The following is a 27,976-nucleotide window of genomic DNA, read 5'->3' as shown; positions in this document are numbered from 1 at the left end:
GAAATTTGTTGCATTTTTATTAAAAGTAGTATATTGAAAATCAAAGACAAAAAAAACCAAAACAAAATATTAAATAGATTTATAATACAAAAATGATTGTTCTAAAGACGAGGAGCCTTCAGTGTCTGTAATAACTGAGAATGATTGTGCCCGGCGATCGGGAGGTGTAGATGACCCTCAATGCCACGCACAAGTGGCCTCCATAGATGGCGCCAACACAGTGGGCGGCGCAGTCTGCAGCTAACGGCGCTTCCATGGCATTGGGCACGCGGATATGCAGCAAAGCTGCGGTTCACTGCACGGACGTTACCAATGAAAGTGCTGCAGTAATTTGCAAACCGCACCAATCGGCACGTCAGCACCGTTTGTGGCCGCACCATGTGAACACAACCCGAAGTAGAGGGAAATTACTGCGGAAGATGAAAGGGAGCAATAGGAAGATTCAAGTTCTATGGAAAACACAGAGGAGCGAGGGACTCGTAAAAAGGATCGATTATATAAAATGTCTCCAAACCAGCTTCACTTCGTACGATTTCCAGAGAAAGAAAGTTCTGCAATTTTGTGCTTCAAATGTCCGATCGAGAGATTGCGGCTTGTAATCCGGAAATGATAATGGCCGATACATTACAGTAACATTACAGTTATTCTTCCTGGAATGAGAAGTTATACAATGCTTCTATATCAATTCCTGCAGTCTGATCTCTGCTTGCTGTCAGTCCCATCATGTGATGGACGCTGGTGAAGGGATCGTTACATTACTGCTATCAGTCCTGCATGTGCTGGTGCAGGGATCGATACATTACCGCTATCAGTCCTGCACATGCTGGTGCAGGGATCGTTACACTACTGCTATCAGTCCTGCACATGCTGGTGCAGGGATCGTTACATTACTGCTATCAGTCCTGCACGTGCTGGTGCAGGGATCGTTACATTGCTGCTATCAGTCCTGCACGTGCTGGTGAAGGGATCCTTAGCAGTAGTGTATCAGTCCTGCACGTGCTGGTGCAGGGATCGTTACATTACCGCTATCAGTCCTGCACATGCTGATGAAGGGATCGTTACCAGTAATGTATCAGTCCTGCACGTGCTGGTGCAGGGATAGTTACATTACTGCTATCAGTCCTGCACATGCTGGTGCAGGGATCATTACCAGTAATGTATCAGTCCTGCACGTGCTGGGAAGGGATCGTTAGCAGTAATGTATCAGTCCTGCACGTGCTGGTGAAGGGATCGTTACATTACCGCTATCAGTCCTGCACGTGCTGGTGAAGGGATGATTACATTACTGCTATCAGTCCTGCACGTGCTGGTGAAGGGATGGTTACATTACCGCTATCAGTCCTGCACGTGCTGGTGAAGGGATCATTACATTGCTGCTATCAGTCCTGTACGTGCTGGTGCAGGAATCGTTACATTACTGCTATCAGTCCTACACGTGCTGGTGCAGGGATCGTTAGCAGTAATGTATCAGTCCTGCACGTGCTGGGAAGGGATCGTTAGCAGTAATGAATCAGTCCTGCACGTGCTGGGAAGGGATCGTTACATTACCGCTATGAGTCCTGCACGTGCTGGTGAAGAGATCGTTACATTACCGCTATCAGTCCTGCACGTGCTGGTGAAGGGATCGTTACATTACCGCTATCAGTCCTGCACGTGCTGGTGAAGGGATCGTTACATTACCGCTATCAGTCCTGCACGTGCTGGTGAAGGGATCGTTAGCAGTAGTGTATCAGTCCTGCACGTGCTGGTGAAGGGATCGTTAGCAGTAATGTATCAGTCCTGCACTGCTGGTGAAGGGATCGTTACATTACTGCTATCAGTCCTGCACGTGCTGGTGAAGGGATCGTTACATTACCGCTATCAGTCATGCACGTGCTGGTGAAGGGATCGTTAGCAGTAGTGTATCAGTCCTGCACGTGCTGGTGAAGGGATCGTTACATTACTGCTATCAGTCCTGCATGGGCTGGTGCAGGGATCGTTAGCAGTAATGTATAAGTCCTGTATGTGCATCCATCACTATTGGAGACAGATTTTAGTAATTCCTGGAAACATGTGATGAAAACGTTCCTATTAACTCTCTCACTGCAGACAAACTTTTCTTTCTCCTCCCCATCTTTTTATGTTTTCATTAACATCATTGTATAAGGTTTTGTTTTTTTTTCTTTATCAGACAAGTTGATGCCATTCAACAGAAGAATTCTCTGACACCCATTACCTTTTTTTCTGCTTGAGATTGTCAGTGATGTAGTTTTTAGTGGCACCATTTGGCGGTAGAAGAGATGCTTTGGTGCCATTTACTGCATTTTCGGGCAGTGCGGTGTCAGCTTCTAAGGGCCTTTAACAAACTGGCTGAATAATTTTATATTATCATATCAGATGAGGGGATACAGAATAAACATTTTATTTCAGTATATAATATAGATGACAATCTCCTATGATTGGGCTTCCCAGGTGCCGGCCAATACGCACCTACATGGATGCGCCATTTTAGTGGTATTTATGAGGTTAAGCAGCGATTCGTGGCAGATATCGGTGGTATAACAGCTCCACAAACACATACCCGCTACATGACAACCTAGTACATCATTTAGCGGGTCTGGAGCGGGCGCAGGAGCCGCGTTGTACCACCGATATCTTGCATTAAGGGACTTAAAAACCAATACTAGGCTCCAAGTGAATGACAGCAAGCAGAGATCTTGAAAACTGGGGAATCTTTACAGAAAAGTATTTTACAATAAATCAATGTCCTAGAGGACGGACGTTAGTCTCCAACTGTAATTAATAGCGTTACCACTGACTGACAGCAAGCGGAGATCTTGAAAATACTGATAAAAATACAAAAATTAGATATTTGATGAGGCTTCCATTTTATAAAAATAAAGTTTCATTTGTCCCAGGAGGAGTGGAGTGTATAAAACCTATAAAAGCCTTTAGATGGCGCCGTACCGATCTCCAGCCCTTTCTACAGATCTATCCCCTTCCCGGCCGACCAAGTGGCCCCATGAATAGGAAAACCAAACAGAGCGAGCGTGGATCCTGCACGACGGATGGGCCGGCCAGAAATTTTTCAGGCAAACTGTAATTACTAGACAAATGATGACATCACACGACCACTGCAACCAATCAATGATCCAATGATGAAGGCCACCGAGGCCAATGACTGGCTGCAGCGGTCACGTAAATTAAATGACATTATGTGCTGGAGCCGCAGGAGTGCAGAGGATTAAAGAAGAGTTTTTGATATATATATATATAATTTTACAACATGTTTCCTTTTTCTATCACAGGACATCCACATCCCCAGCTGATTGGGGATTTTATAACAGTTGACCAAAAAAAAGAAAAAAAAAAAATGCCCACAGTCTTGGTGAGAGCCACAGATTACACAGCACAAGGATAGGACATCGAGAAGTAAAAATCTTATAAAACAAAAGACCACAGAGATAAATTAAAAGGTTCACAAAGATTTGACAGATTGTGTATGCGTTTCCCCCTTTCTCCTCCAAGTGTTCTTATTTTGGGGAAAAAAAAAAAAAAACACAACTCGGGAGCCCGATGGGCCCCAGCAACGCGTCCTTCAGTTTGTGAGCAAGTAGTAGAAGCAGCAATGGTGGCGGAGTGCGTGCGGGAAGCACAAGTCACCAGGCTGCTGGCGGTCCATTATTGAAGGGGGATGTCCCCTCGCGTCCATCCACACGTCAGTTTGTTCGCCAAGGCCGTAGACCTCGTACAGTAATTGGGACCTTACGGGAGGTGCCACGAAGGCCTTGTACCTGGCACCGGCTGCAGTGTCCGGGTGAAGCAGTCTGAGGGTCTCTGAGGTCCCAGGACCACACGTGGCCTCACAATTGTGGTCAGGTGCTATTTCCCTGTTCCTGCTCGAATAACAGCATGGCCAGCTGGGACCGAGAGCCCAGTCCTTCCAGATTACTTTGCACGCACCGATGGTAGATTTCCTCGCTGAGCCGCGGGTTACAAGCCCGCGTGCGGTAGGGCTGGAGGAGTGCCGGCTCCACAGCCCGGAAAACATGGAGCCCAGAGTAGCGAATAAACATCTCGTAGATGTCTAGCATCTCCAAGATCTCCTCGTTCTCTTGGGCATCGGCAGCCATTTTTGTTCTGGCCGCCATGTAGTCAGCATTGTAGAAACAAGCTTCGTCGAAAACATCTCTGTCAAAGCGTCCAGCGTCCCGGACGAGTTCCAGAATCCCGGATGGAGACTGCTGCCCGTGCTCCGACACCTCAGGGTTATAACCTTGGAAGTGAATGGGGAAGAAGACCTGCCAGTTGTTGATGGTGTTCATCCGGCAACGGTTGAGAAACTCTATGCCAACGCGGCTGCCGACGCCTGCGAGGAAGAAGAGAGTGTCCACCGGGTGTTTCTTGGAGATGATGTCCATGAGCCGAATCTGAGAAGGAGCGTCGGTCTTCACACTGATCCAAGGAATCTTGACGTTGTGGTTCTTGCGCTCATACTCCGCGATTTGGCTCTTGACTTGGCTGAAGATGTCGTTTTGACTGACCTGCTGAGCTTGGAAGGGGTCATAGATGAAGAGTAGGGTGAGAAGAGAGTTCTCGTTGCCTTGGATGTCCACGAAGGCCTGGAGGAAGCGTGCCGCATGTTCCTTGTCCTGTGCCGTCAGGGGGAGGATGATGTTGATGCGGCTAGCTTCCGTCACATACGGCATCGGGATGATCTCCACCTCGCTCAGCGTACGGACCAGATGGACCCTCTTGGTTATGGAGCGGCTGTGACCCTTCTGAGTCACCAGCTCCAACTGGAGATCCAACGTGTATTCCATGCCCCGTGTCGGGTCAAAGCGGCGGTAGCCATTCAGAAGCTGCTGCTTTCTCACGTGCAGCACCGGTTGGTATTTACGGTTTAACTCGTCGACGGCGGTGCTGATGACATCAGTCACATCGGCGAGGTCGACCCCTATGAGCTCACACTTCGGGGAGTCATCGATGCAAGAGAAGGTCTGGTCCTCGGTGAAGTAATCCCACTTCAAGACTTCAAAGCGTGTCCGGGGCTGGAAAGGACGATTGATCCCGAGGGGCCATGTGGCCGACTGCTCGCCCTCCACAGTCAGGCTGCTCGTGTTCTGGATCTCACGCTGCAAAACAGAACAAGAGGCAGAGAATTAATAGATTGGTCCGAGCTGCTCAAAAATCAAGCAAATCACATCTAGGACGGTGCATGCACAATACAGGGCTAGAAAATGGCATCCTAAGGAGTATTAGACCCACGACGTAAAACCATATCAAGATTGTGTGTTTGCAGTACACACAGTCTGACACTAGTGGGCACTATTGCATAAATAATAAGACGAGAACTTATTTAAAATAGGGGAATGTGTGTGTGTGTGTGTGTGTGTGTATATGTGTATATGTGTATATATATATATATATATATATATATATATATATATATATATATATATATATATATATATATATATATATATATATATATATAGATTAGATTACACCACAAATTAAAGTGATGATTTCTTATAACCACATCGTATAATGGAGGCAGAAGAAGACGTACGTTTTTATTCGTTATGTGGAACAATTTTATGGGCCGTGTGTACAGAGTAATTTACAATCCCTAGAAAAATATGTGAAAAAACAAAACAATAGGTTTAGATTGTGAACGGCTTATCGAGGGGGTGCACATGGTACAATTCTCAGGGCCTCCAAACAAAGGGCCGCCTATTAACTCAGCAGTAAATGATATTCTGGAGCCACCACTAGGGGGCGCTTACTGCAGGCAGACTTATGGGAGCTGTAGGAATCTGCATGGCGTGAGCTCCCTCTAGTGGTGGCTACTGGCGTACCTCCCATGGCTGTTACAGTGTATGTGAGGTTCTAGATCAGGAGAACATGTTAACCCCTCCCTCCCTAGCAGTGAGGCTTACAATCTAATTTTTATAGATCTGAATTTCTAAGACGGCGGGTGACTTGGGATGGCCGATGATTGCATTACACGATACGACGACGTTTCTGATGGCGGGCAGGATCCCTGGTAAGCTGCACAAGTATCAAGCTGATTAAAAAGTGAGAAGTGCTTGCATCCATCATCGCCGGCTCTGCATTCCATACATGGTGACAGCTGCAAAAACCGGTCGTGCGGGTTGTTCGGGGACAGATCCAATCCCTTGTGTGTGATGGGTCGGAGGTCTCGGTATTGTATGGCAACGCACTGGAAAGCTCGGCTTTACAGAACGGCGCGGTATGTGCAGCTTGCTCTGCCAGTTAACCCTTTAATGACCAATATATTCATCACTGGAAGATGACATTTCTGCCATTCCTTGTGCCGTGACGGATAAATCCATCACAATGGGCTCATGGGAGCTTCCCATATACTCCACATTACGGAAAGAGAACAACCGTGATAAACACACATGGGCTCCTGCTGTCACTGCAGGGATCGGAGAACCCTCTGATCCTGGCAGGTTATGGTGTGATTCCCACAATCACATTTTTTCACCTGGATCTGCCCCTGTGTGTCGCTAGCCTCATACACCAAATTGCGCAGTCCTATGCTTACCTGCTAAAACCCACATTTCAGTAGCACCCCGTTGCTCCTCGGTGCTGCAGAGCTTCCCTCCCTTTCAGTAGCACCCTGCTTCTCCTCGGTGCTGCAGAGCTTCCCTCCCTTTCAGTAGCACCCTGCTTCTCCTCGGTGCTGCAGAGCTTCCCTTCCATTCAGTAGCACCCTGCTTCTCCTCGATGCTGCAGAGCTTCCCTCCCTTTCAGTAGCACCCTGCTTCTCCTCGATGCTGCAGAGCTTCCCTCCCTTACAGTAGCACCCGGTTTCTCCTCGGTGCTGCAGAGCTTCCCTTCCATTCAGTAGCACCCTGCTTTTCCTCGGTGCTGCAGAGCTTCCCTCCCTTTCAGTAGCACCCTGCTTCTCCTCAATGCTGCAGCGCTTCCCTCCCTTTCAGTAGCACCCTGCTTCTCCTCAATGCTGCAGAGCTTCCCTCCCTTACAGTAGCACCCGGTTTCTCCTCGGTGCTGCAGAGCTTCCCTCCCTTTCAGTAGCACCCTGTTTCTCCTCGATGCTGCAGAGCTTCCCTCCCTTACAGTAGCACCCGGTTTCTCCTCGGTGCTGCAGAGCTTCCCTTCCATTCAGTAGCACCCTGCTTTTAATCGGTGCTGCAGAGCTTCCCTCCCTTTCAGTAGCACCCTGCTTCTCCTCAATGCTGCAGCGCTTCCCTCCCTTTCAGTAGCATCCTGCTTCTCCTCAATGCTGCAGAGCTTCCCTCCCTTACAGTAGCACCCGGTTTCTCCTCGGTGCTGCAGAGCTTCCCTCCCTTTCAGTAGCACCCTGTTTCTCCTCGATGCTGCAGAGCTTCCCTCCCTTTCAGTAGCACCCTGCTTCTCCTCGGTGCTGCACAGCTTCCCTCCCTCTCCTGTGCTCTTGACCAGCCCCAACTCTGAGCTATTGTAAAGCTAATCTAAGTGAAGAATTCACCTCATGTCTCTGTGCACTTCGCCTGTGTGGATTTACATCTTTAGCCAGCTTCCCTCAGAGCTCAACTCTCCTGCACTCGTCCACAAAGGAGCTTGTAATTACCAAGCAATGCTAAGCACAGACACAAGAAGAGCTGTGGATATTTTGCTTGCTGCTGACAGATCGGAGTTGGGAAACTGGAAATGCTCTATTGATGCATACGGCAGAATATGGTCTTCTGTCATATGCATCAACAAATAAAGAATATGGAGTTTCACAATGATCTTTCACGATCCAGCAGTAAAGCATGACGCCTCTCAATCTCATCCTGCGGTACCTCACTCTTCTCAGCCCCTGTGTATACAGCCCCCTCCTGCAATATATCACTCCTCTCGGCCCCCCTGTATACATCCTCAACATGAAGTAAATCACACCTCTTAGCCCCCTGTATGCAGCCTATTTTATGGTATTAACCCACTGTACATAGCCACACCCTTCAGTACTTGACTTCACAGCCACTCAATATACAGCCCCATCCTGCAGAACATTTCTCCTCTCAGTCCCCTGTACACAGCCCCATCCTGCAGTACATCTCTCCTCTCAGTCCCTGTACACAGCCCCATCCTGCAGTACATTTCTCCTCAGTCCCTGTACACAGCCCCATCCTGCAGTACATCTCTCCTCTCAGTCCCCTGTACACAGCCCCATCCTGCAGTACATTTCTCCTCTCAGTCCCCTGTACACAGCCCCATCCTGCAGTACATTTCTCCTCTCAGTCCCCTGTACACAGCCCCATCCTGCAGTACATTTCTCCTCTCAGTCCCCTGTACACAGCCCCATCCTGCAGTACATTTCTCCTCAGTCCCTGTACACAGCCCCAACCTGCAGTACATCTCTCCTCTCAGTCCCCTGTACACAGCCCCATCCTGCAGTACATTTCTCCTCTCAGTCCCCTGTACACAGCCCCATCCTGCAGTACATTTCTCCTCTCAGTCCCCTGTACTCAGCCCCATCCGGCAGTACATCTCTCCTCAGAACCCTGTACACAGCCCCATCCTGCAGTACATTTCTCCTCTCAGTCCCCTGTACACAGCCCCACCCTGCAGTACATTTCTCCTCTCAGTCCCCTGTACACAGCCCCATCCTGCAGTACATTTCTCCTCTCAGTCCCCTATACACAGCCCCACCCTGCAGTACATTTCTCCTCTCAGTCCCCTGTACACAGCCCCATCCTGCAGTACATTTCTCCTCTCAGTCCCCTGTACTCAGCCCCATCCGGCAGTACATCTCTCCTCAGAACCCTGTACACAGCCCCATCCTGCAGTACATTTCTCCTCTCAGTCCCCTGTACACAGCTCCACCCTGCAGTACATTTCTCCTCTCAGTCCCCTGTACACAGCCCCATCCTGCAGTACATTTCTCCTCTCAGTCCCCTATACACAGCCCCACCCTGCAGTACATTTCTCCTCTCAGTCCCCTGTACACAGCCCCACCCTGCAGTACATTTCTCCTCTCAGTCCCCTGTACACAGCCCCATCTGGCAGTACATCTCTCCTCAGATCCCTGTACACAGCCCCACCCTGCAGTACTTCTCTCCTCTCAGTCCCCTGTACACAGCCTATATTTTACATAATATATCTCATTACAATTCAATAGTCTCCACTTGCTGACATTGTGCTCAGTATTAGGCCATGTTCACACTTCGCGTTTTTTACCGCGGATCCGCGGCGATTTTGATGCTGCGGGTCCGCAGCAGTTTCCATAGCGTTTACATTAACATGTAAACCCTATGGAAACCGCAAACCGCAGTGCACATGCTGTGGGAAAAACCGCGCAGAATCGCAGCGGTTTAAAACCCGCAGCATGTCACTTCTTTGTGCAGAATCACTGCAATTCTGCACCCATAGAAATGCATTGAACCGCTTAATTCCCGCATGGGGCTGTGCCCACGATGCGGGAAGTAAGCGGATAATGTGTGGGTGGTACCCGGGGTGGAGGAGAGGAGACTCTCCTCCAGGCCCTGGGAACCATATTAGTGTAAAAAAAAGAATTATAAAATAAAAAATCATGTTATACTCACCTCTCAGCGCTGCACGCGGCCGTCCGGTCTCAGTTGCTGTGCGAACAGGACCTGTGGTGACGTCGCGGTCACATGACCGTGATGACGCCGCGGTCACATGACCGTGACGTCACGAAGGTCCTTCTCGGCACAGCATCTTTGGAACCGGACCGCCGGGTGCAGCGCCGAGGAGATCCGGACATCGGAGGGTGAGTATAACCAATTTTTATTATTTTTAACAATACTATTGATGCTGCATATTGCTGCATATGCAGCATCAATAGTACAGGAGTAAACCCGCAGCAGAAACCGCGGAACAAACCGCGATACATCTGCAGGGATAACCACAGCGGGTTTGCCCTGCAGATTTATCAAATCCGCTGCGGGAGAACCCGCAGAGAGACGCCGCAAAGTGTGAACATGGCCTTACATCTTTCCATCAGCCCAGGAGCATGACCATCTTGAGAAATGTATGGACGGAATTCTTTTTTTGTGCTTCCGCACAATGAAAAATAATTTCTAACCGAACTAATGACACCAAAATCATCAACCAAAGGAGTCAAACTACTGTGCAAAAAAAAAAGTCTATGGAGTCAGTGTTTGTGAAAAAAACTGTACACAATGGAATTTTTTTCGATATTTTTACCAAGGTCACAAACCAAAAAGGATATAACAATCACCTCTTGCTTTTCAAACAATTTTTTCCCTTGCAGAGCTGTGTAATTAGAGAATCTAAGGTGTCTAAGGCAGCTCATTATGTAACTCTCACAGGCACTAATATTTAGAAACATCCCTGGTTGATAAGAGATAAAATACCTGTTATTTTAACAATTCATCAGTGTGGAAATGTAAATAGCTCCAGCGATTCTGCTCTCAAGTACAAGATATTTTTCTACTACCGAGATCAAAATCCCCTGCACAGACAAGAGACATAATAAAATACTATCTGTCTGTAGTCGCCACTAGGGGGAGCACATTGCAAACAGAAATCAAGCTTGTATGCTCCTTATCGCCACCTAGTGGCATCTGTAAGCAGCCCATATCTTTACCATTCCTCTTCATGCAGAATCAGCCCCGGAGGTGCCCTACTGACACCAGTGCTCACCTGCAGCTGCTCTATTTCTTGGTACGTCTTCTCCAGTTCCAATTGAGCAAAGTGTTTATGCAGACGATACATCTGCACCGGGTCTAGGACGGGGTGGGCTGTGAAAGCGAGCTTGAGTCTGGGGTCACTCTCTTTTTCAGGGTCCATGTTCTTCCCCAGTTCAAAGTAACGATAGCGAATTCCCTGCAAACAAAGCCAATGCGAGTCAATAAGAGCAGCTGCATATAATGCTACAACTCAAGATTCCCAGTCTGAAAAGTGTTATCGTACTTATATTCCTGTATATATGGGCAGTATTATAGTAGTTATATTCTTGTACATAGGAGCAGTATTATAGTAGTAATATTCCTGTATATAGGGGCAGTATTATAGTAGTTATATTCTTGTACATAGGGGCAGTATTATAGTAGTTATATTCTTGTATATAGGGGGCAGTATTATAGTAGTTATATTCTTGTACATAGGGGGCAGTATTATAGTAGTTATATTCTTGTACATAGGAGCAGTATTATAGTAGTTATATTCTTGTACATAGGAGCAGTATTATAGTAGTTATATTCTTGTATATAGGGGGCAGTATTATAGTAGTTATATTCTTGTACATAGGGGGCAGTATTATAGTAGTTATATTCTTGTACATAGGAGCAGTATTATAGTAGTAATATTCCTGTATATAGGGGCAGTATTATAGTAGATATATTCTTGTATATAGGGGCAGTATTATAGTAGTTATATTCTTGTACATAGGAGCAGTATTATAGTAGTTATATTCTTGTACATAGGGGCAGTATTATAGTAGTTATATTCTTGTACATAGGGGCAGTATTATAGTAGTAATATTCCTGTATATAGGGGCAGTATTATAGTAGATATATTCTTGTATATAGGGGCAGTATTATAGTAGTTATATTCTTGTACATAGGAGCAATATTATAGTAGTTATATTCTTGTACATAGGGGCAGTATTATAGTAGTTATATTCTTGTACATAGGGGCAGTATTATAGTAGTTATATTCTTGTACATAGGGGCAGTATTATAGTAGTTATATTCTTGTATATAGGGGGCAGTATTATAGTAGTTATATTCTTGTACATAGGGGGCAGTATTATAGTAGTTATATTCTTGTACATAGGAGCAGTATTATAGTAGTAATATTCCTGTATATAGGGGCAGAATTATAGTAGATATATTCTTGTATATAGGGGCAGTATTATAGTAGTTATATTCTTGTACATAGGAGCAATATTATAGTAGTTATATTCTTGTACATAGGGGCAGTATTGTAGTAGTTATATTCCTGTATATAGGGGCAGTATTGTAGTAGTTATATTCTTGTACATAGGGGCAGTATTATAGTAGTTATATTCTTGTACATAGGAGCAGTATTATAGTAGTAATATTCCTGTATATAGGGGCAGTATTATAGTAGATATATTCTTGTATATAGGGGCAGTATTATAGTAGTTATATTCCTGTATATAGGGGCAGTATTATAGTAGTTATATTCTTGTACATAGGAGCAGTATTATAGTAGTTATATTCCTGTATATAGGGGCAGTATTATAGTAGTTATATTCTTGTACATAGGAGCAGTATTATAGAAGTTATATTCTTGTACATAGAGGGCAGTATTATAGTAGTTATATTCTTGTACATAGGGGGAGTATTATAGTAGTTATATTCTTGTACATAGGGGCAGTATTATAGTAGTAATATTCCTGTATATAGGGGCAGTATTATAGTAGATATATTCTTGTATATAGGGGCAGTATTATAGTAGTTATATTCTTGTACATAGGGGGCAGTATTATAGTAGTTATACTCTTGTACATAGGAGCAGTATTATAGTAGTTATATTCTTGTACATAGGAGCAGTATTATAGTAGTTATATTCTTGTACATAGGGGCAGTATTATAGTAGTTATATTCTTGTACATAGGGGCAGTATTATAGTAGTTATATTCTTGTACATAGGGGCAGTATTATAGTAGTTATATTCTTGTACATAAGGGCAGTATTATAGTATTAAAATTTATTTTACAGTATAACGAAGGACAATATTTTTGGCAACCCTGGAGGGAATTGACCATTTATGAGCTACATGTTTCTGTATGCCAAAAGAAAAAGAAGTTTGAACTAAAATAGAAATATCCAGAAAAGCTCTTATACTTCTGTGCATAAATCGTGAGCTTTCCCCATATTACTTGCTCTGTTCTAATGAGTGCGGCCGTCCCCATGTATGTGCTGCAGATCGCCCGTACGTCTTACAAAGCCGCCTTATAATCCTCGTACGGTGCAGGATCCAAGGCTGCGAGCTGAGAAAACAGCGGCTTTCTTCTCCTCCTCCACAGTGAGGGGCACGCACCTATAGTTCCTGACGCAGGCAGACATTTACTTTATCTGCACCCATTTACATTACGTTAAACATTAACCGTGTGATTGCCAGGGCTCAGGCAATACCGGCTCTTGTGTACCCAGGATGATCGTGTTGACGTCAGCGCTGCAGCCTTAGGCAATGTTTAATGTACTTTTTAACTTCTGAAGAGGAAACGTCAGCAAGTTTTGGCAGAGTTCATTCCTCCAGGTCTTACCTCATACTCCTCCAAGCAGTTGACGTGGGTGTAATCGATGATGCATCTCCCCAGCCACTCGTCAGGTCGGGCACTCAGGATATCGTTTCGGCAGCTTTCCAAATGCGGCTGCAGCTTTTTCAGGAGACTTCTGGAGAGGAGATACCCGAATCCACCATAGCAGTACCTGCCCTCGGTGTCACCGCCGATGAACTCCTCGGGCCGACCCAGGTACAAGTCCGCATCGATGCTTAGATGAGCGGCAAGCTTGGCGATCCGGTGAGCCTCGGTGTAAGTGTCGTCCTGCACCAGGAAGAACCAGTCGTACTCTTGGACGTAATGGTCCAGCAGATGCTTCACCGTCTGGTACATGTTCCAGATGGGCCGGTCATCTCCGTGGGTGACCACCGTCATGCCGTGTGGGAGTTTTCGGCCACGCATGCCCGTGAAGTAGACGAGCTTCTCCAGCCGGTGGCCTAGGGTCCGGTTGACGGCTACCGCTAGGGTGTTCAGGGTGGTCTTGGAGGTCAAGACGCCAACAAAGAGTCGCTCTCGGATGCCAAGTTCTGTACTGATGTAGCGAGACCTAGAACCGGGGGAAAGAAAGAAGAAAAGAGTTGAGATGGCTGTCGGAAAGTTTAAATAATTTTAAGTAAACTAAGTCCTTCCAGTAGTCCGGACCATTGGTGGCCATAAAAGCGACTCCCGAATTACTTCCACTAATCCAGACAACTAATAAATAGGTTCCTCCTCCCAGTAGCTTCCCTAGTAATGCTTCTCCTCCTGTCGAGGCGGTGATAAATGGTCGGCATCATCCCTGCAATCAACTCATATAAAGCTTACACAATATTCATAAGTTTTGCGTGAAATTCTTCCTTCCACCTGCGGGGGCGCTGTTGCAAAGTTACACACTTCGTGCCACCGATCACAGACGATCACTGGTGATCCAAGTGATTTTCTCCCAAGGGACCCAAAGTGGTCAACCCCATTAAGACAAAGTTCTGATGTTTTGGAGATGGATTCCGGCCCTTCTCCTAAATGATTGACAAGAATAGAAGCCGCCGCTTGCTCCGAGTGATCTTACAAGCCCCGAGAGCGGATTACCGCCTCTACAGTCCACGCTGTCAGGCACGGAGACCAATTATTTCAAGTGCTTGAAACGAGCTTGAAACGACCTCGGATCCTGACGGAGCAGAATTAAGAATCTCGCAGAAGAGCCGGACTGGCGGTAACGTCCCGCTGACGGGAGCCTCAGATGTGGGATTGACAAGGTCGGACCCAAGTGGTAATTAGTTTACCCTCTAATCTCCGCTCGTTAATAGCTGGGGGGAGGCTTTAAGATATAAAAGAAAAAAACAATATGGTAAACGAGGTCCTGGAAGTGAAGTCTCCGAGGTGTAAGGAACATGGTCAGGGGTCTCTACAATGAGTCATTGTGGTGAGAACAGCTGCCGGTCCCTAAATTGGTCATGGCAGGTAAGGACCCCCAGAACAACGGACCCAGTTATAAGGGCTGGAAAATACGGGGCATCTAGAGGCTGCATATACATAGCAAAGTCACTATGTCACCATATTGGAGACCCTATAATTCGGGCTCTGCATGGCAACATAATCCCACCTAAAAGTCAAAATAGATCCAAGAAATACAGAACGCTTCCATCATCAATGGAAACATTTACAAAATAGGGTTTTTCCAGCTGAGGACCACCCCATCTGAGGACCACCCCATCTGTGAGCCCTTATATACAGGATGCAAAACATTTCCGGTGGTTTGTATTAAGATCAGGGAGTGTAATGAGATGCAAAGAACAAATAGGATAAATAATAGCGCCACTCTTGTCTGCAGGCTGTGTGTGGTATTGCAGCTCAGCTCCATTCACTTCAACTGAGCAGAGTTGTACTACCAGACACAGCCTGTAGATAAGAGTGGCGCTGTGGTTTTTTTTCTAAGTAGGCAGTCATGGTTTTTCTAATCCCTACTTATAGATCCTTATTAATGCTCCCAATGTCTCCCACAAATGTACCCAAGAAAGGACGGCCGATGGCTCAAGAGTCCGACTGTTAAGCGTGATTCACCCTGGCTCTGCTGGAAATTACCCCGTCGAGTGGAGTTTGCAGAAGTCGCTCCCCTTTATCGGCGCCGTGCCTTTTCGTCGGCTCACGTCTTGTTGTACCGGCGCTTATAAAGTGTTTTTGTTCCAGGGCCGCGGCACGAACCCCAGAGAGAGGGAGGAGGAGACGGGAGCCGAAGTGTAAGACACCAAGAGACGTATCCGCGCCGCCCTCCTCCCCGCAGAACAACCACCTGCCTGTAATGAGAGCAGCACCTTGAGTAAACCCCACAGTTATATATAGACGCAGCTCGCGGGCCAATAATAAAAAAAAAATCTATAGAGATGGGAAATACTGAGACCGCCAATTATACCCCGAGAATACGGCATTACGGAGTGTCCCTTTAAAAAAAAAAAATAGAATTAACCCTTTACTCCCGCCATTCAGAATACTCAGCCCTTTCTGGGTGATCTCGGTGTACCGCCAATACTATAGCAGCTGTAATACCTCACTTCTCCTGTGGGGGAGCTACAGGGACAGTGCCCTACAAATTACAGCGGATGGGGGGCCGGCAGTGGATTATTCAGAGATTCCATGAAATCCTAAAAACAAAAAGGGGCCACAGTGCCGATTCCCTCATTGCACCGCGGGGTGGGACGCCGATTCCCCTTTATTCTTATGGTCAGCGGAGGTCCAAGATGTCAGCGCTCGCGCCACCATCATACAATACAGAAAAACGTATGTGCGGCAGAGATGGGCAATACTACAGAAGCCAAATGGACATGCGGGAGTTGTAGTTCTGCAATGATGGGAGATCTATTCCTAGATCACCAGCGATGGGAGATCTATTCCTAGATCACCAGCGATGGGAGATCATTGCTAGATCAACGATGGGAGATCATTGCTAGAACATTAACGATGGGAGATCATTCCTAGATCACTAACGGTGGAGATAATTACTAGATCACCAACGATGGGAGATCATTACTAGATCACTAACGATGGGAGATCATTACTAGATCACTTTCCAGCGCCAGGTATGAAGTTCCCCATTACCCAAAGTGTAGATTCACTTTTATCTACTATCATACATTCAGACAATCGCTTAAATTTCAATTCCTCAATGTGGAGATGGACAAATCCCAGCAAATATCTGGTGAAAATAGCTGTGATTTCGTTCTTCATGCTGCACAGATCCATAGAGAACTGGTCCTAAGAGGCCGCTGCTGGCTGCAGATTGCTCATTCATCAGTCTGCAGAGACTTGATCATCTCTGGTTTAAGGGATTGCAATTTAAGCAATTGTCCAATATTTATGAAAGAGGCTATAAAGTAAAATGATAGAGTCTTGTAAGCCAGTGTATCTCCTGCTGCTGGTGCAATACTACAACTCCCAGCATGCCGCCGATAACCTGCGGCTGTAGGGAATGCTGAGATTTGTAGTTCTGCTACAGCTGGAACGTCCCTGTCTGGAGATGCTTGATGCAATCCCTCACCCTCTGAGAACGCTCCGCTCCACCAGTGTTAATGCCCGGCCCGGTGTGGGCTCCGCGCCCGCCGTTCACTACGTGGCACAGCTGCACAGTTATTTATAGACCAGAAACCGCTCACGGCGACGTACGAGAAGGTCACATCTGACAAAAGGGATCTGGCCCGCGCCTCTGATCACAACAATGGACGGTGCAGATCACAGAGAGATTATAACCGCGACATGGCCACAACACATCTGGATCGGCGCCGACGGGTGAAATTAAAGGGCCGGCGAACCCAAAGCTGACAACTGATTAATGCACATTGGTGTAATAACAGGGGCTGCTCATGACCCATCAAACACTGGAGAAATCATCCCACTGGAATGGCTGATAACAGGGAGCAATAGTTTAGTTGCATCTGTCTGTGTAATGAGGACGGTGGAGAAGGTAGATTTTTAAGATGAGTGTCAGCCGCCTTATCTGTTGGCCGTTTATCCCTCCGTGTATTTGGGCACAATAATGGGGCAGCGCTGCGTTACGTCTGTGCACACATTAAAGGGATTGCACAAGGGTAGGAGAACATGGCCGAGTTTTTGTAGGTTCGCCATTTAGGAGCCCGGAATGATTGGTGCCAACATTGTCACGAAGTGCATCAACTATCATCAGATTTATCCTTCAGAACAATCTGCAGCTGCCGAGGCATGCTGGGAGTTGTAGTTTTGCAGCAGCTGGACAGCCACATGTTGGAGGCCATTTTTCCTGCCACATTAATTCTTCTCTAAAGCGATCAGCAGAGGCCTCCATGCATCGCTCCTCATCGTGTACATTAAGTGCTTCAGCGTCTTGTGAATAATTGTCTACCGCTATGAAGAGAAAATTTCTATCATAAAGTTGGACAAGAAGCAAAGCCCCTGGGTTCTGGAGGAAAATCTCCATCTTTGATCTTCAGGTTAATAGTTTATTGTTCAAATTAGCTGCAGGCGAAACAAGAAGCATCTGCCGGAAAACTAGAAAACGTGCAGCCGACCGAACGTGGAAACCTCTGCACAGTAATATCCTCAAGTGTTAACGGGACAAATACGTACAGGAAGGGGTTAATCTAAGGGTACCGTCACACAGTGCCATTTTCATCGCTACGACGGCACGATTCGTGATGTTCTAGCGATATCGTTACGATATCGCAGTGTCTGACGCGCTACTGCGATCCGGATCCCCGCTGAGAATCGTACGTCGTAGCAGATTGTTTGAAACTTTCTTTCGTCGTCTAGTGTCCCGCTGTGGCGGCATGATTGCATCGTGTGACACAGGTTGTATACGATGTGCGCACAGTAACCAACGGCTTCTACATCGCAAATACGTCATGAAATTATCGCTCCAGCGCTGTGCATTGCAACGTGTGACCGCAGTCTACGACGCTGGAGCGATAATCATACGACGCTGCAACGTCACGAATCGTGCCATCGTAGCGATGAAAATGGCAGTGTGACGGTACCCTAAGTCACTGTCCACATTACATTACTGATCCTGAGTTACATCCTGTATTATACCCCAGAGCTGCACTCACTATTCTGCTGGTGCAGTCACTGTGTACATACATTACATTACTGATCCTGATTTACACCCTGTATCATTCTCCAGAGCTGCACTCACTATTCTGCTGGTGCAGTCACTGTGTACATACATTACATTACTGATCCTGAGTTACATCCTGTATTATACCCCAGAGCTGCACTCACTATTCTGCTGGTGCAGTCACTGTGTACATACATTACATTACTGATCCTGATTTACACCCTGTATTATTCTCCAGAGCTGCACACACTATTCTGCTGGTGCAGTCACTGTGTACATACATTACATTACTGATCCTGATTTACACCCTGTATTATTCTCCAGAGCTGCACACACTATTCTGCTGGTGCAGTCACTGTGTACATACATTACATTACTGATCCTGATTTACACCCTGTATTATTCTCCAGAGCTGCACACACTATTCTGCTGGTGCAGTCACTGTACATTGGCAGTTTTCTGTCAATCATTGATGGTGGTGTGGTCACAGCAGTGGAGTAGGAGGCACCAATCTATTAGTCCTGTAGTGATAATCTCCTGCTGACAAAACCCTGGATTTTGTTAAAACAGCAACACACAGCACAGTAAGTGACACATCACTGGACTCAGGGTCTCAGCCCCTGCATCATGCTGCCATCTGATTACATAGCAAATACCTACTGACAGATTCCTTTTTAAAAGGACGTTCCCTCGCCATAGTAAGCGGTGGCATATTACTTATTTATGCTGCCACTCGTTGGTAGGTGTCCATCGAGATTCTTAGACATTAACCATGTGCAGTGACGCCTTCTCTTAAACTCACCGACACTTGACCTTTCCCGCACGTCACTATGCCCTGCACTGGGATGGGGCCGTGTGTTGCACAATGGCTCCTAACTTTCAAGATCTGGCAGATTTCCCAGAAGTCGAATCTACAGTTTTCAGGGAGTTATGGCGATTCCGAGTGAATGCCAGAGAAACCTCTAGTGGCAATATCCCTTTAAGCTGATCAGTCCTGGCAGTAGATGGGCCCAGTCCAGATCGCTGATCGCCCCATTCCGCATTGTTTCAGTGGGAGGGCGGACGACGGCAGCTCCACAACACGACCATTCAGCAGATCGGAAGCCACAGGCAGCTCCAACCAAGCAAAAGTATAGAGAAACTCAGCGACATCTGCAAGTGATCAGCGCGCTGCCTGCTGCGCAGTGTCAGCCGGAGCCACGAGCAGCTCAGCGGACTGCTCTTACCGGAGACAGGACCCATCCACCATTTACAGCCATCACCTTCCATCCTACACTTCCAGAATGACAGTATAGAGTCTATAGACGACACCAGTGACTGGCAGGGCTGGAACTTTATTATAACCCTGCAGATCTACGCCATCATGGATGTCAGACATGGGAGATATTGGACGGCCTTATATCCAGCACAATCATATCTGGCGGCTTAGGGAAGATTGCTGGGGACAGATCTATTTTTTTTATGTGGTTTATGGCAGTACGATCACAGACCACAAAACAAAAATCAATGTGGCTTCTTTCGCCGGCACATCCATGGGCACAATTACAATGAAACAATGTAATGCCTCATTTCTCCTGCAGAGGCGCTGCCAGATCATATAACTCCCTACATCTCCCAGGATGCAGTGCAGCAGACACATCCAGGAGGTTAACATTACTGTAGCCGTCAGTATTTCTCTTTATTTCACCTTTTGTTCCCTGTGCCCAGTAGTCAGACTGGCAGGGGCAGCATGCTAACAACAGGGGGCTGAGATTTCAGAGATGAGGGCAATGTCAGGTTAATCCTGGAGGTAAAGTGAAATTACAGAGAGATACAATGGGTTTAGGAATGGCTGCTGCAGTGCTCCGGCCCCCGTATGAAGCGGGAACAGCGAGGTGGTTATTAAGTGACCCAATAAGTGCCAGGCGGTGAACTCACCTTGTACAGGGGAAAGTACAGCTCCGCTTTATCACATAATTACCAGCCAGCGACAGCAAATCTAAGGAGCCACATCAATCACAAGGGTTCAGGTGTAGGGGAGGCCAGATGGAAGATTTGGGCACCCTAACTGGGGGACTAGTTGTGTGGGCACTTGTGGCCAATAACTTGTATTACATAGAGCATCATCCTAAATCAAGAGGGATCCACACTGGTCTGGTACAAGGAAAAGCTGCGCAGATTTCTAATAAATGTTATGATCCAAGTTCTGCTTGCTGGGAGTGAATGAGAACAAACACTAAAGATTCCAAAATGTTCTTATGTCCTGAAAAGTTTGCAACAATGTATCAGTCAGTGCAGGTGACAGCCTCACTGATCAGTACAATCATAAGAAACCTTGTAGCGATGCAGCAAGGTCACGGACAATCACAGAGAACTGAAATCTTTGCCACAAATGTATCAGCTCAGATTCCAGATATTTCAACTAGACTGGATACAAAAGCTGCAAATGCTCAGCTGTGAAAAGTATTCACCTCTGTTCACAATAGGAACAGTCAAACTAAATAAGCGATTCACTGCGTCAGTTATGCAAACAGAATCAGAAGCAAAAAACTGACCCCATAAGTGGGACCCCATTGTATCACTTCTTCCATTTGACTATCCTTAAACGAAAGTGTCCGAATAGGCCAGTGAGCGGAGACTCGTATCTGTAAAGGTTTTCAGCCTCTGGATGCAAATCATTCACAGACAACAAGCAGAGTGTTTGATAATAGTTAAAAATAGACACAAAGTATTACAAAGTTGCCGAAAGTGTTATTATACGAGTGTCAGTACCTGCAGACCACCGCCATCAGCCACCGCCAATAATAAAGTCAGAGAAAAGGATTTTGAATGAGCGCATTGCTCCCAGGTCCCTCGGCTGCGGGACGGATTCCTGGAATTACCTGGTAATCGCTCAGACACGTGTTCTCACTTAGACGTAAGCCCCTGGCTAGCTGCTGGTAACAGATGACTGAGGGCCAGTACTAATGATTAGCCCTCCATATGTAACCCATCATCCGCTGACTGTGAACCCGACCCCCAGAAGTGAGAGTCAAGGTCACCGCCAAGGGATAAGGCTGCCTGTACAATGGGAACAGACAAGTATGGGGCGAGAGCGTCCCCTAATGGTCCCTATACCCATCACTACGGGTGGCAGCTATGATGACCTGTGCCCGATTCCAAGAATCAACTCCCCACAGACCGGTATCCAAATAGTTTTAGGAGGCCAGGTTGGATTGGTTTGCCTGCTTGCTGATAGTTTCTAGGTAAACCGCTTTCGAGGAGGCCCATAAATACACAGTCTATATTCTTAAAGGGCCAACTGGATTTTTGCTTAATCTGCTGCCATGTATTGAAAAACCCAAGTTCAGAATATCTTCCACTAATGAAAAAGTTCTTCATCTTTCTGATGCAAGTTGGTTTCATTTCCTTACAACTTGTAAGAGCAGCCTTTATACAATGAAGAAAAGGCTGAAATCATGTCCTTAGGGAATGCTTATCACAGCTGAGGGTTTGTTACAGTTGTATCCAGTCTGACCAGCTAATTACTATCTAAACACAAATCTTTAAGGAAGTTGCAGACATTTTCATTCTTCAAGGATTAAAGGCATATTCTCATCTTATAATGTGGTGGAATAGCACTACAATATACCATCATCTTGAGATTGTTGGGGTTTTAACCCAGAGATTGGGGCTCACTAGACTCCTAACTGCTGGAGAAAGCAGTCCCATGGAAAATCACTGGTAGTGAGGAGCCACGCTCTCAGGATCTTTGGGGGTCTCAATGGCCAGACCCCAATGATCAGCCATTTTTCTCCTATCATAAGGATAGGGGACAACTTGCTTCTTGTGAACATAGCACTCTAGACCCCAATAAATGCAAACAGTGACGAACACGGATCAGCAGCACTCCGTCCTCATGGACGCAGCAGTTCTACTAATGCAGGGGCCCCTTAGCTCTTTGGTTAAGGGTGGATTTTCTGGAAAGTTAGACCCCCTCTAATTATAGGAAAATGGTGAATGCCATTTACTTTGAGGTGGGAATACTCCTTTAAGACCTTCCAGATCAGGACCGGGACCTATGTGGTTCCTTTGCTGCTGTAGGTAGAGGGTCTCTAGGAAATGTTGCCGTTTAGACGGGTGGACGGGACCCCACTGTACACTAAGGAAACCGCCAGCAGGAAGTCATTAAAGCTAATAGGAAACATCTTCATTGCACCAGAAGTTTCCGTGTAAATGAGGCCCCCCGACGACGAAGACACGCTGTTCCCATTTACTAACACTACATTGGCCCACCCTCACTTTATAGCTCCTCTTAATCTCATGTGAGCATGGAAAGAGTTAATGCAAAGTTACAAGGAAACTTATCCACAATGGCTGAAGTGCTAAATACGTCAATGTCAGAGGTGCGGAAGGGGCAAGCGACAAGACATTATAGTGCCGCCATGTCACAGCGTCACAGACGTCCCTGAGCAGTCTTGTTTTTGTTGCATCTTTGTCGAGGAAAGCTGGGTGACAAGCAATGCGGCTACCAATAACACTAGCATCAAGGGAGCCACAAGAGTATTGAATAGCACGTGCCACAGGCTGAACCATCACCTGATTCTGTGTAGTACACCGCTATTCAAGCAGCCGTTCAGGAATCTAGGAAAGTTGGGTAGATAATTGAAGGAAAGAAGAACTGCGCTACATCCGAAAATAGCAGAGGAGAGCTCACAGAATACAGTAGGATCAATCCTCCTAAGCCGGATACACGGACATAGAAAGATGAATAACGTTACCTTGATATCTGCAATCAGATATCTTATTCCAGAGAAGTACTCATTGTTCTTATATGCAAATGAGCTGTTAAGATCTATGGGCCGGACATAGATCTCCCCGAGCATCTGCCTCCAGTGTTTATTATATGAAAGGTGGTGCTAACAGGGAGACATGTATATCAAGAGTGGACTGTCAGTCACTACATGTCTCACACTGGTAATGCCCCTTTCATCTATCTATATAATCGTCTACGGGTCACTTATGTCTGTTTGTCTGTCACGGAAATCACGCGTCGCTGATTGGTTGCGGCCGGCCGTGACTAATCAGCGACGGGCACAGTCCGGTCACGAATTCGCCCTTCCCTACTCCCCTCCAGTCAGTGCCCCATAGCGGTTTAGCAGTCCGTTACCGCTGCTATTAACCCCATGTAACCAACTTTTTACTATTGATGCTGCCTATGCATCATCAATAGTAAAAAGATCTAATGTTAAAAATAATTTAAAAAAAAATTAAAAATCATTATTTTCTCACCTTCCGGCGCCTTTCCCCGCTCTCGGCGATGCTCTGGTCCCAAGAATGCATTGCGGCAATGACCAGAGATGACGTAGCGGTCTCGCGAGACGGCTACATCATCACGTGTTATTGCTGCAATGCATTCTTGGGACCGGAGCGTCGCGAGGAGCATCACTGAACGCCTGGGCTGGATCCGGGGGACGCCGAAAGGTGAGTATAACTTTTTTTATTTTAATTCTTTTTTTTAACAGGGATATGGTGCCCACATTGCTGTGCCAGCAAAGTCCATGAGAGTTCAGAAATCTCATGCACACAGATTGGTTTTTTTGTCATCAGGATTTTGTGCTTTGCATGTTATTTTTGCACAATGGAGCATGTCACTTGTTTCAGCATTTTTCACCCGTTAAAATGAATGGGTGTAATTAAAAAAAAAAAAAACAACACTGAGAAAATGCAGGTATCAGGCTTTGCTGCGATTTTTGTGCCAAAACCTGATTCTATAGAATAGGACTTTTTTTTCCCAACACTAAACTTTATCAGCATGAACAAGAGACAAATCTAGCATTCCAAAACCACAGCAAAAAAGAACAAAACAAAATGCAAGGAAAACATGCTTTTTCCTGCAGCTTCTGTGAACTTAGCCTAAATGGCAGCGAGGATCCCTGTGTCAGGATCGCTGGGGGTCTCAGCACATTTCCCTCAATCCTATGGATAGTGGATAGCTTGCCAATTTGTAAACATAACACTGTAGAACAGATCTGAAAATTGAGCTTGTTCCAGGATCTAGGTCCGCACCAAATATTCATCTATGAGGTCCTTCATGATTGTGGCGGGTTTGGAGATACAGACCTAGGGGGCATCTGATGTTTTCCCGAGAAGCTATTTTACCTGGTCGGAGCGGCAGTGCCAGCTATTCCTTTGGTCACTCAGCTTTCCTAGAAGCAAATAACTGATTTGTTACTTTTAGATTAAAGAGAAACTCTCTGTATGTGAATAACTGACCGGACAGGATCAGTGACTGCCTTTGTTCATTCACAGACATTATTCACAGGAAGCAGAGTGTTTACACTGTACACAGGGGAAAATTGCAAACACTCAGGAAAGTAGATACTGTTCCTGGGCCTTGTCAAAAGGTCAAATCTATACATTCTATGAGTTTGACCTTTAAGGTCAGCCCTGGTTTCTGAGAAATGGTCTTTAAAAAGAAGAAAAGGAAAAGACCCTATCAAACCCTATCATTCCAAAAGACATACTGATGGGGAATTTAGATTGTGAGCCCCAATGGGGACAGCGATGATAATGTGCGTAAAGAACTGCGGAATACGTTAGCGCTATATAAAGATAAAGATTATCAAACAATCCTATACAAAACAGGCCTAGACCCCCATCTCTGTGCCTGGGACCTCAGACCTGCACATGATGTCTTTGGCACACAAGTATTCTTAAGCCCAACCCAGACCATCTATACATCACGGTCCGACTACAGACTGCGGAGCTCGGACGGGCCACATGTTTCTATATCTGAACTCGACAACCTCAGAAGTATATACCAGGCAGTCAAGTTTGAGGCAAAAGACCCCCAGTTACTCCGGGCATCTTAGTCCATACACGGATGTCAGAATTTAGCTTATAAAGGGGAGGGATAAAATTACAGCAGGTTCTTGGATACAAAAAAAATTAATTTTCACTCAACATCTCCATAAATAGAAGTTGTATCCAATCTATGGGGCTCCCAAGGTGTTAAAGAGGTTGTCCTGGCATATTGATGACGTGTTAATCATTAATATGATATTAGAAGGGTCTTCCACCTAGTTGTCCCATATAATTCACAATATTGTATCAGTGTGGGTCTGACACCTAACCATGCCCATAATTCTCAATATGACATAATTGGGGGTATGACTCCTAGCCCCCCCCCCCCCCGATATATCATCAATATGATATCAGTTTGGGTCTGACATCTACCCCCGATATAATTCACAATATTACATCATTGTGGGTATGACTCCTAGGCCCCCTGATATATCATCAATATGATATCAGTGTGGGTCTGACACCTACCCCTGATATAATTCACAATATGACATCATTTGGGGTATGATTCCTAGGCCCCCCCGATATATCATCAATATGATATCAGTTTGGGTCTGACACCTAACCATGCCCATAATTCACAATATGACATCATTTGGGGTATGATTCCCAGGCCCCCCCGATATATCATCAATATGATATCAGTTTGGGTCTGACACCTACCCCCGATATAATTCACAATATTACATCATTGGGGGTCTGACACCTACCCCCCCCCCCCTTCCCCATGGATGGGAAATAAAGCACCGCATTGGGCAGAGGCCACTAAGCATTGTGTAGAGCTGCGGTGTTTCACCCTGCACACCACTTCTATCCAGTCCCTGCCAAAGAAGTGTTCAGTAGACCAGTGGGTTCGCCCCAGTGTCATATTGAAGAACTATCGTGCGAATAGTGCAATAAGTCAGACCTGGACGAGACTGTAAAAACTACAATTTCCTGGAGAGTCGCAGGTTTGCCATTATTGACGTGGAAAACCCTAAGGGGCCCAAAAAAATAACAATAAACAAAAAAAATAATCAGTTTGACAGAAGAATCATCTATATTGTATATTTCCTTTCTAAAAGGGAAATAAACAATTAGCAAACTAAAAAGAAACAACAACTACTCATCCTACAACTACAATGTCACTCAAAATAGTTCTGAAACTACCATGACTGGAGGAAATTGTCCAACCCTATTGGACATATCTTTACTGGCAATCATCCCAATAAGATCTAACTGGTCGTCTACTGGCTACAAGACTAAGAAATGGGATTAATAATAGCGAAATGTCTCAAAGTAAAAAGAAGATGAAAACAGATATAAAAACTCCGTCACATGTCTAGAAAACCAGAAGAAAAGAAAACTTTTAAAACGTACTGATCTTTCTAAACAGAAGTTGGGTCTGGCATTGGCCCCAGCACATGGCCAGTGTGTTCCCGGAGCCTAATAACAGGGCGCAGCGTGTGGCTATTACAGACTATTTGACTTTCCTTATGTAGAAAGTTACAAAGAGTCAGAGACAGTGAAGAATGATGACACCAGCCCTGCAGGCCAGAGGTGGGGAGCGGGTGCTACTCACCGGACGGGTTTCTTCTGCAGTTTTTCGGGATCGGGTGGAGTGTACGGGATGATTTTGGGCTCGAAGTTCTCATTATTCTCCAGGCCAGCTGGGAAGGAGTTGGGCTTCCTCACTACGCTCACATCGTGCACAGAATCTGCAAGTCCTCCCGGCAGCCTCGGGCCGCTGCCACAAGGTTCTTCCACCCAGGTGACACTAAGCAAACTGAGGGTGAAGCCCAGAGAGATGCCAATGACCACGGGGCCGACCGGCCGGAGCAAGGACAGGACCATGGATAGTCTCATTGCCACCTGGGTGCCAGGAGAAGTCAGTGGCACCACTGGGGCAGAAGCTGGTCTATGGCAATGGCCCTAGTGAGGTTCTCCTCAGGATGGTGGGGGGAGGGGAGAGAACACTGGGGAGAAGTAGGAGAAAATGGGAGTGATTGAGAGGGCACAGAGGGGTTAATAGAGTAAAGGAGCAGAGTATATACAGAAGTAGAGTATATACAGAGTATATACAGAGTCCAGGAGTGTGAGGAGACCCCAGATAAAGGAATAATGGGGGGAGGGCGCTGGGTCCAGTCACTTTCAAGGGAGGTCTCCTCACAGCGCGGTTCGCCCCAGAAAGGCTCCTTCTTCCAGATAACGTCTCCCCCTCCACAGCCCGCAGCCCAAATCTCATTCACTCCTCTTCCTCCTCCTCTAGCAGCAGCAGCTCCCAGCAGCCCCCTGACGTGTCACCTTCTCAGCACCGCCCCTTCCCGCCGACTCCCGTCGTCACTCCGACCTGGTGACGTCATCACATCGCCTCGCCTACTGCTTCCCTCATACAGAGGCTTGGAACGCAAATGCAGGAAGCGCCGAGAGATGGATACTGCAATGTGATTGGTTGGGAGATAGGTGGGCGTGGATAAAGGCAGAAAAGCAATTGATTTATCAGCTGTGTACCTAACAGTGGGCGTGGCGTGAAGCAGCAAGGTAGGGTGGCCGGCACAGCCACATGTTGCTATTGATACATTGTATCAGGGTTTTGGAACGTTCCAAATTCCAATCTCCCAGTAACAGCAGGAGCGGATCCCAGCACTGGGGAAGAACGGACTTTTTATTTTATTTATTTATTTAAAGAGAAATTTTAACGTTGCTGACTTTGCTACAACAAATCATATTACCTGATCTGAGCACTGATGATCCAAGAATTTGCACAATAGTCACAAATAATTCCATAGGTCCCACTCCACATCTCAGAGCACAGTGCAGGGAGTGGTGGGCGACTTGTCTGCAGTTTGGCTTTTCTTCTTGTTTCTAAAACAATGGCGAAA

The 27,976-nt window shown here is 46.3% G+C and overlaps 2 protein-coding genes across 5 annotated transcripts in view; one reads left to right on the top strand and one right to left on the bottom strand.

Annotated features, from left to right (window-relative positions):
- Positions 1-27,516, bottom strand: CHPF (chondroitin polymerizing factor). 3 transcript variants are annotated; one of them, XR_013217852.1, is made up of 5 exons: positions 26,677-27,392; positions 13,217-13,781; positions 10,624-10,806; positions 1,917-5,114; positions 1-1,784 (listed from the first exon to the last, which is right to left on the bottom strand). XR_013217852.1 is itself a non-coding variant. In XM_077273097.1 (4 exons), exons 1-4 carry the CDS (start codon positions 27,455-27,457, stop codon positions 3,855-3,857), a joined length of 2,067 nt encoding a protein of 688 aa, XP_077129212.1. In that variant the 5' UTR covers positions 27,458-27,516; the 3' UTR covers positions 1-3,854. The 3 variants fall into 3 exon arrangements, 2 of the variants coding, with proteins under 2 accessions (XP_077129212.1, XP_077129211.1); XM_077273097.1 differs by lacking the exon at positions 26,677-27,392 and adding an exon at positions 27,399-27,516 and having other exon boundaries at positions 1-5,114; XM_077273096.1 differs by having other exon boundaries at positions 1-5,114; positions 26,677-27,441.
- Positions 27,510-27,976, top strand: part of LOC143784626 (peroxisomal N(1)-acetyl-spermine/spermidine oxidase-like) — a 43,253-nt gene continuing 42,786 nt past the window's right edge. Inside the window, exon 1 of one of the 2 annotated variants that reach the window (XM_077273099.1) lies at positions 27,510-27,635. The gene's annotated coding sequence lies outside the window, so the exon portion shown is untranslated. The remainder of the gene's footprint in view (positions 27,636-27,976) is intronic. The other variant, XM_077273100.1, reaches the window with a different exon arrangement.

This window comes from Ranitomeya variabilis, chromosome 7, assembly GCF_051348905.1.
Source record: "Ranitomeya variabilis isolate aRanVar5 chromosome 7, aRanVar5.hap1, whole genome shotgun sequence".
NCBI classification, from domain to species: domain Eukaryota; kingdom Metazoa; phylum Chordata; class Amphibia; order Anura; family Dendrobatidae; genus Ranitomeya; species Ranitomeya variabilis.
Note: the sequence above shows the minus strand (reverse complement) of the source record. Positions and strands in the feature narration are given on the sequence as shown.

Excerpts from the sequence above, each read along its gene's own strand:
- CHPF (XM_077273096.1), bottom strand. The coding sequence starts at position 26,960 with ATGAGACTATCCATGGTCCTGTCCTTGCTCCGGCCGGTCGGCCCCGTG. Across the intron at positions 10,807-13,216 it reads ACTGCTTGGAGGAGTATGAG|GGAATTCGCTATCGTTACTT; the intron begins GTAAGACCTGGA and ends CTTTGTTTGCAG. Across the intron at positions 5,115-10,623 it reads AAGAAATAGAGCAGCTGCAG|CGTGAGATCCAGAACACGAG; the intron begins GTGAGCACTGGT and ends TCTGTTTTGCAG.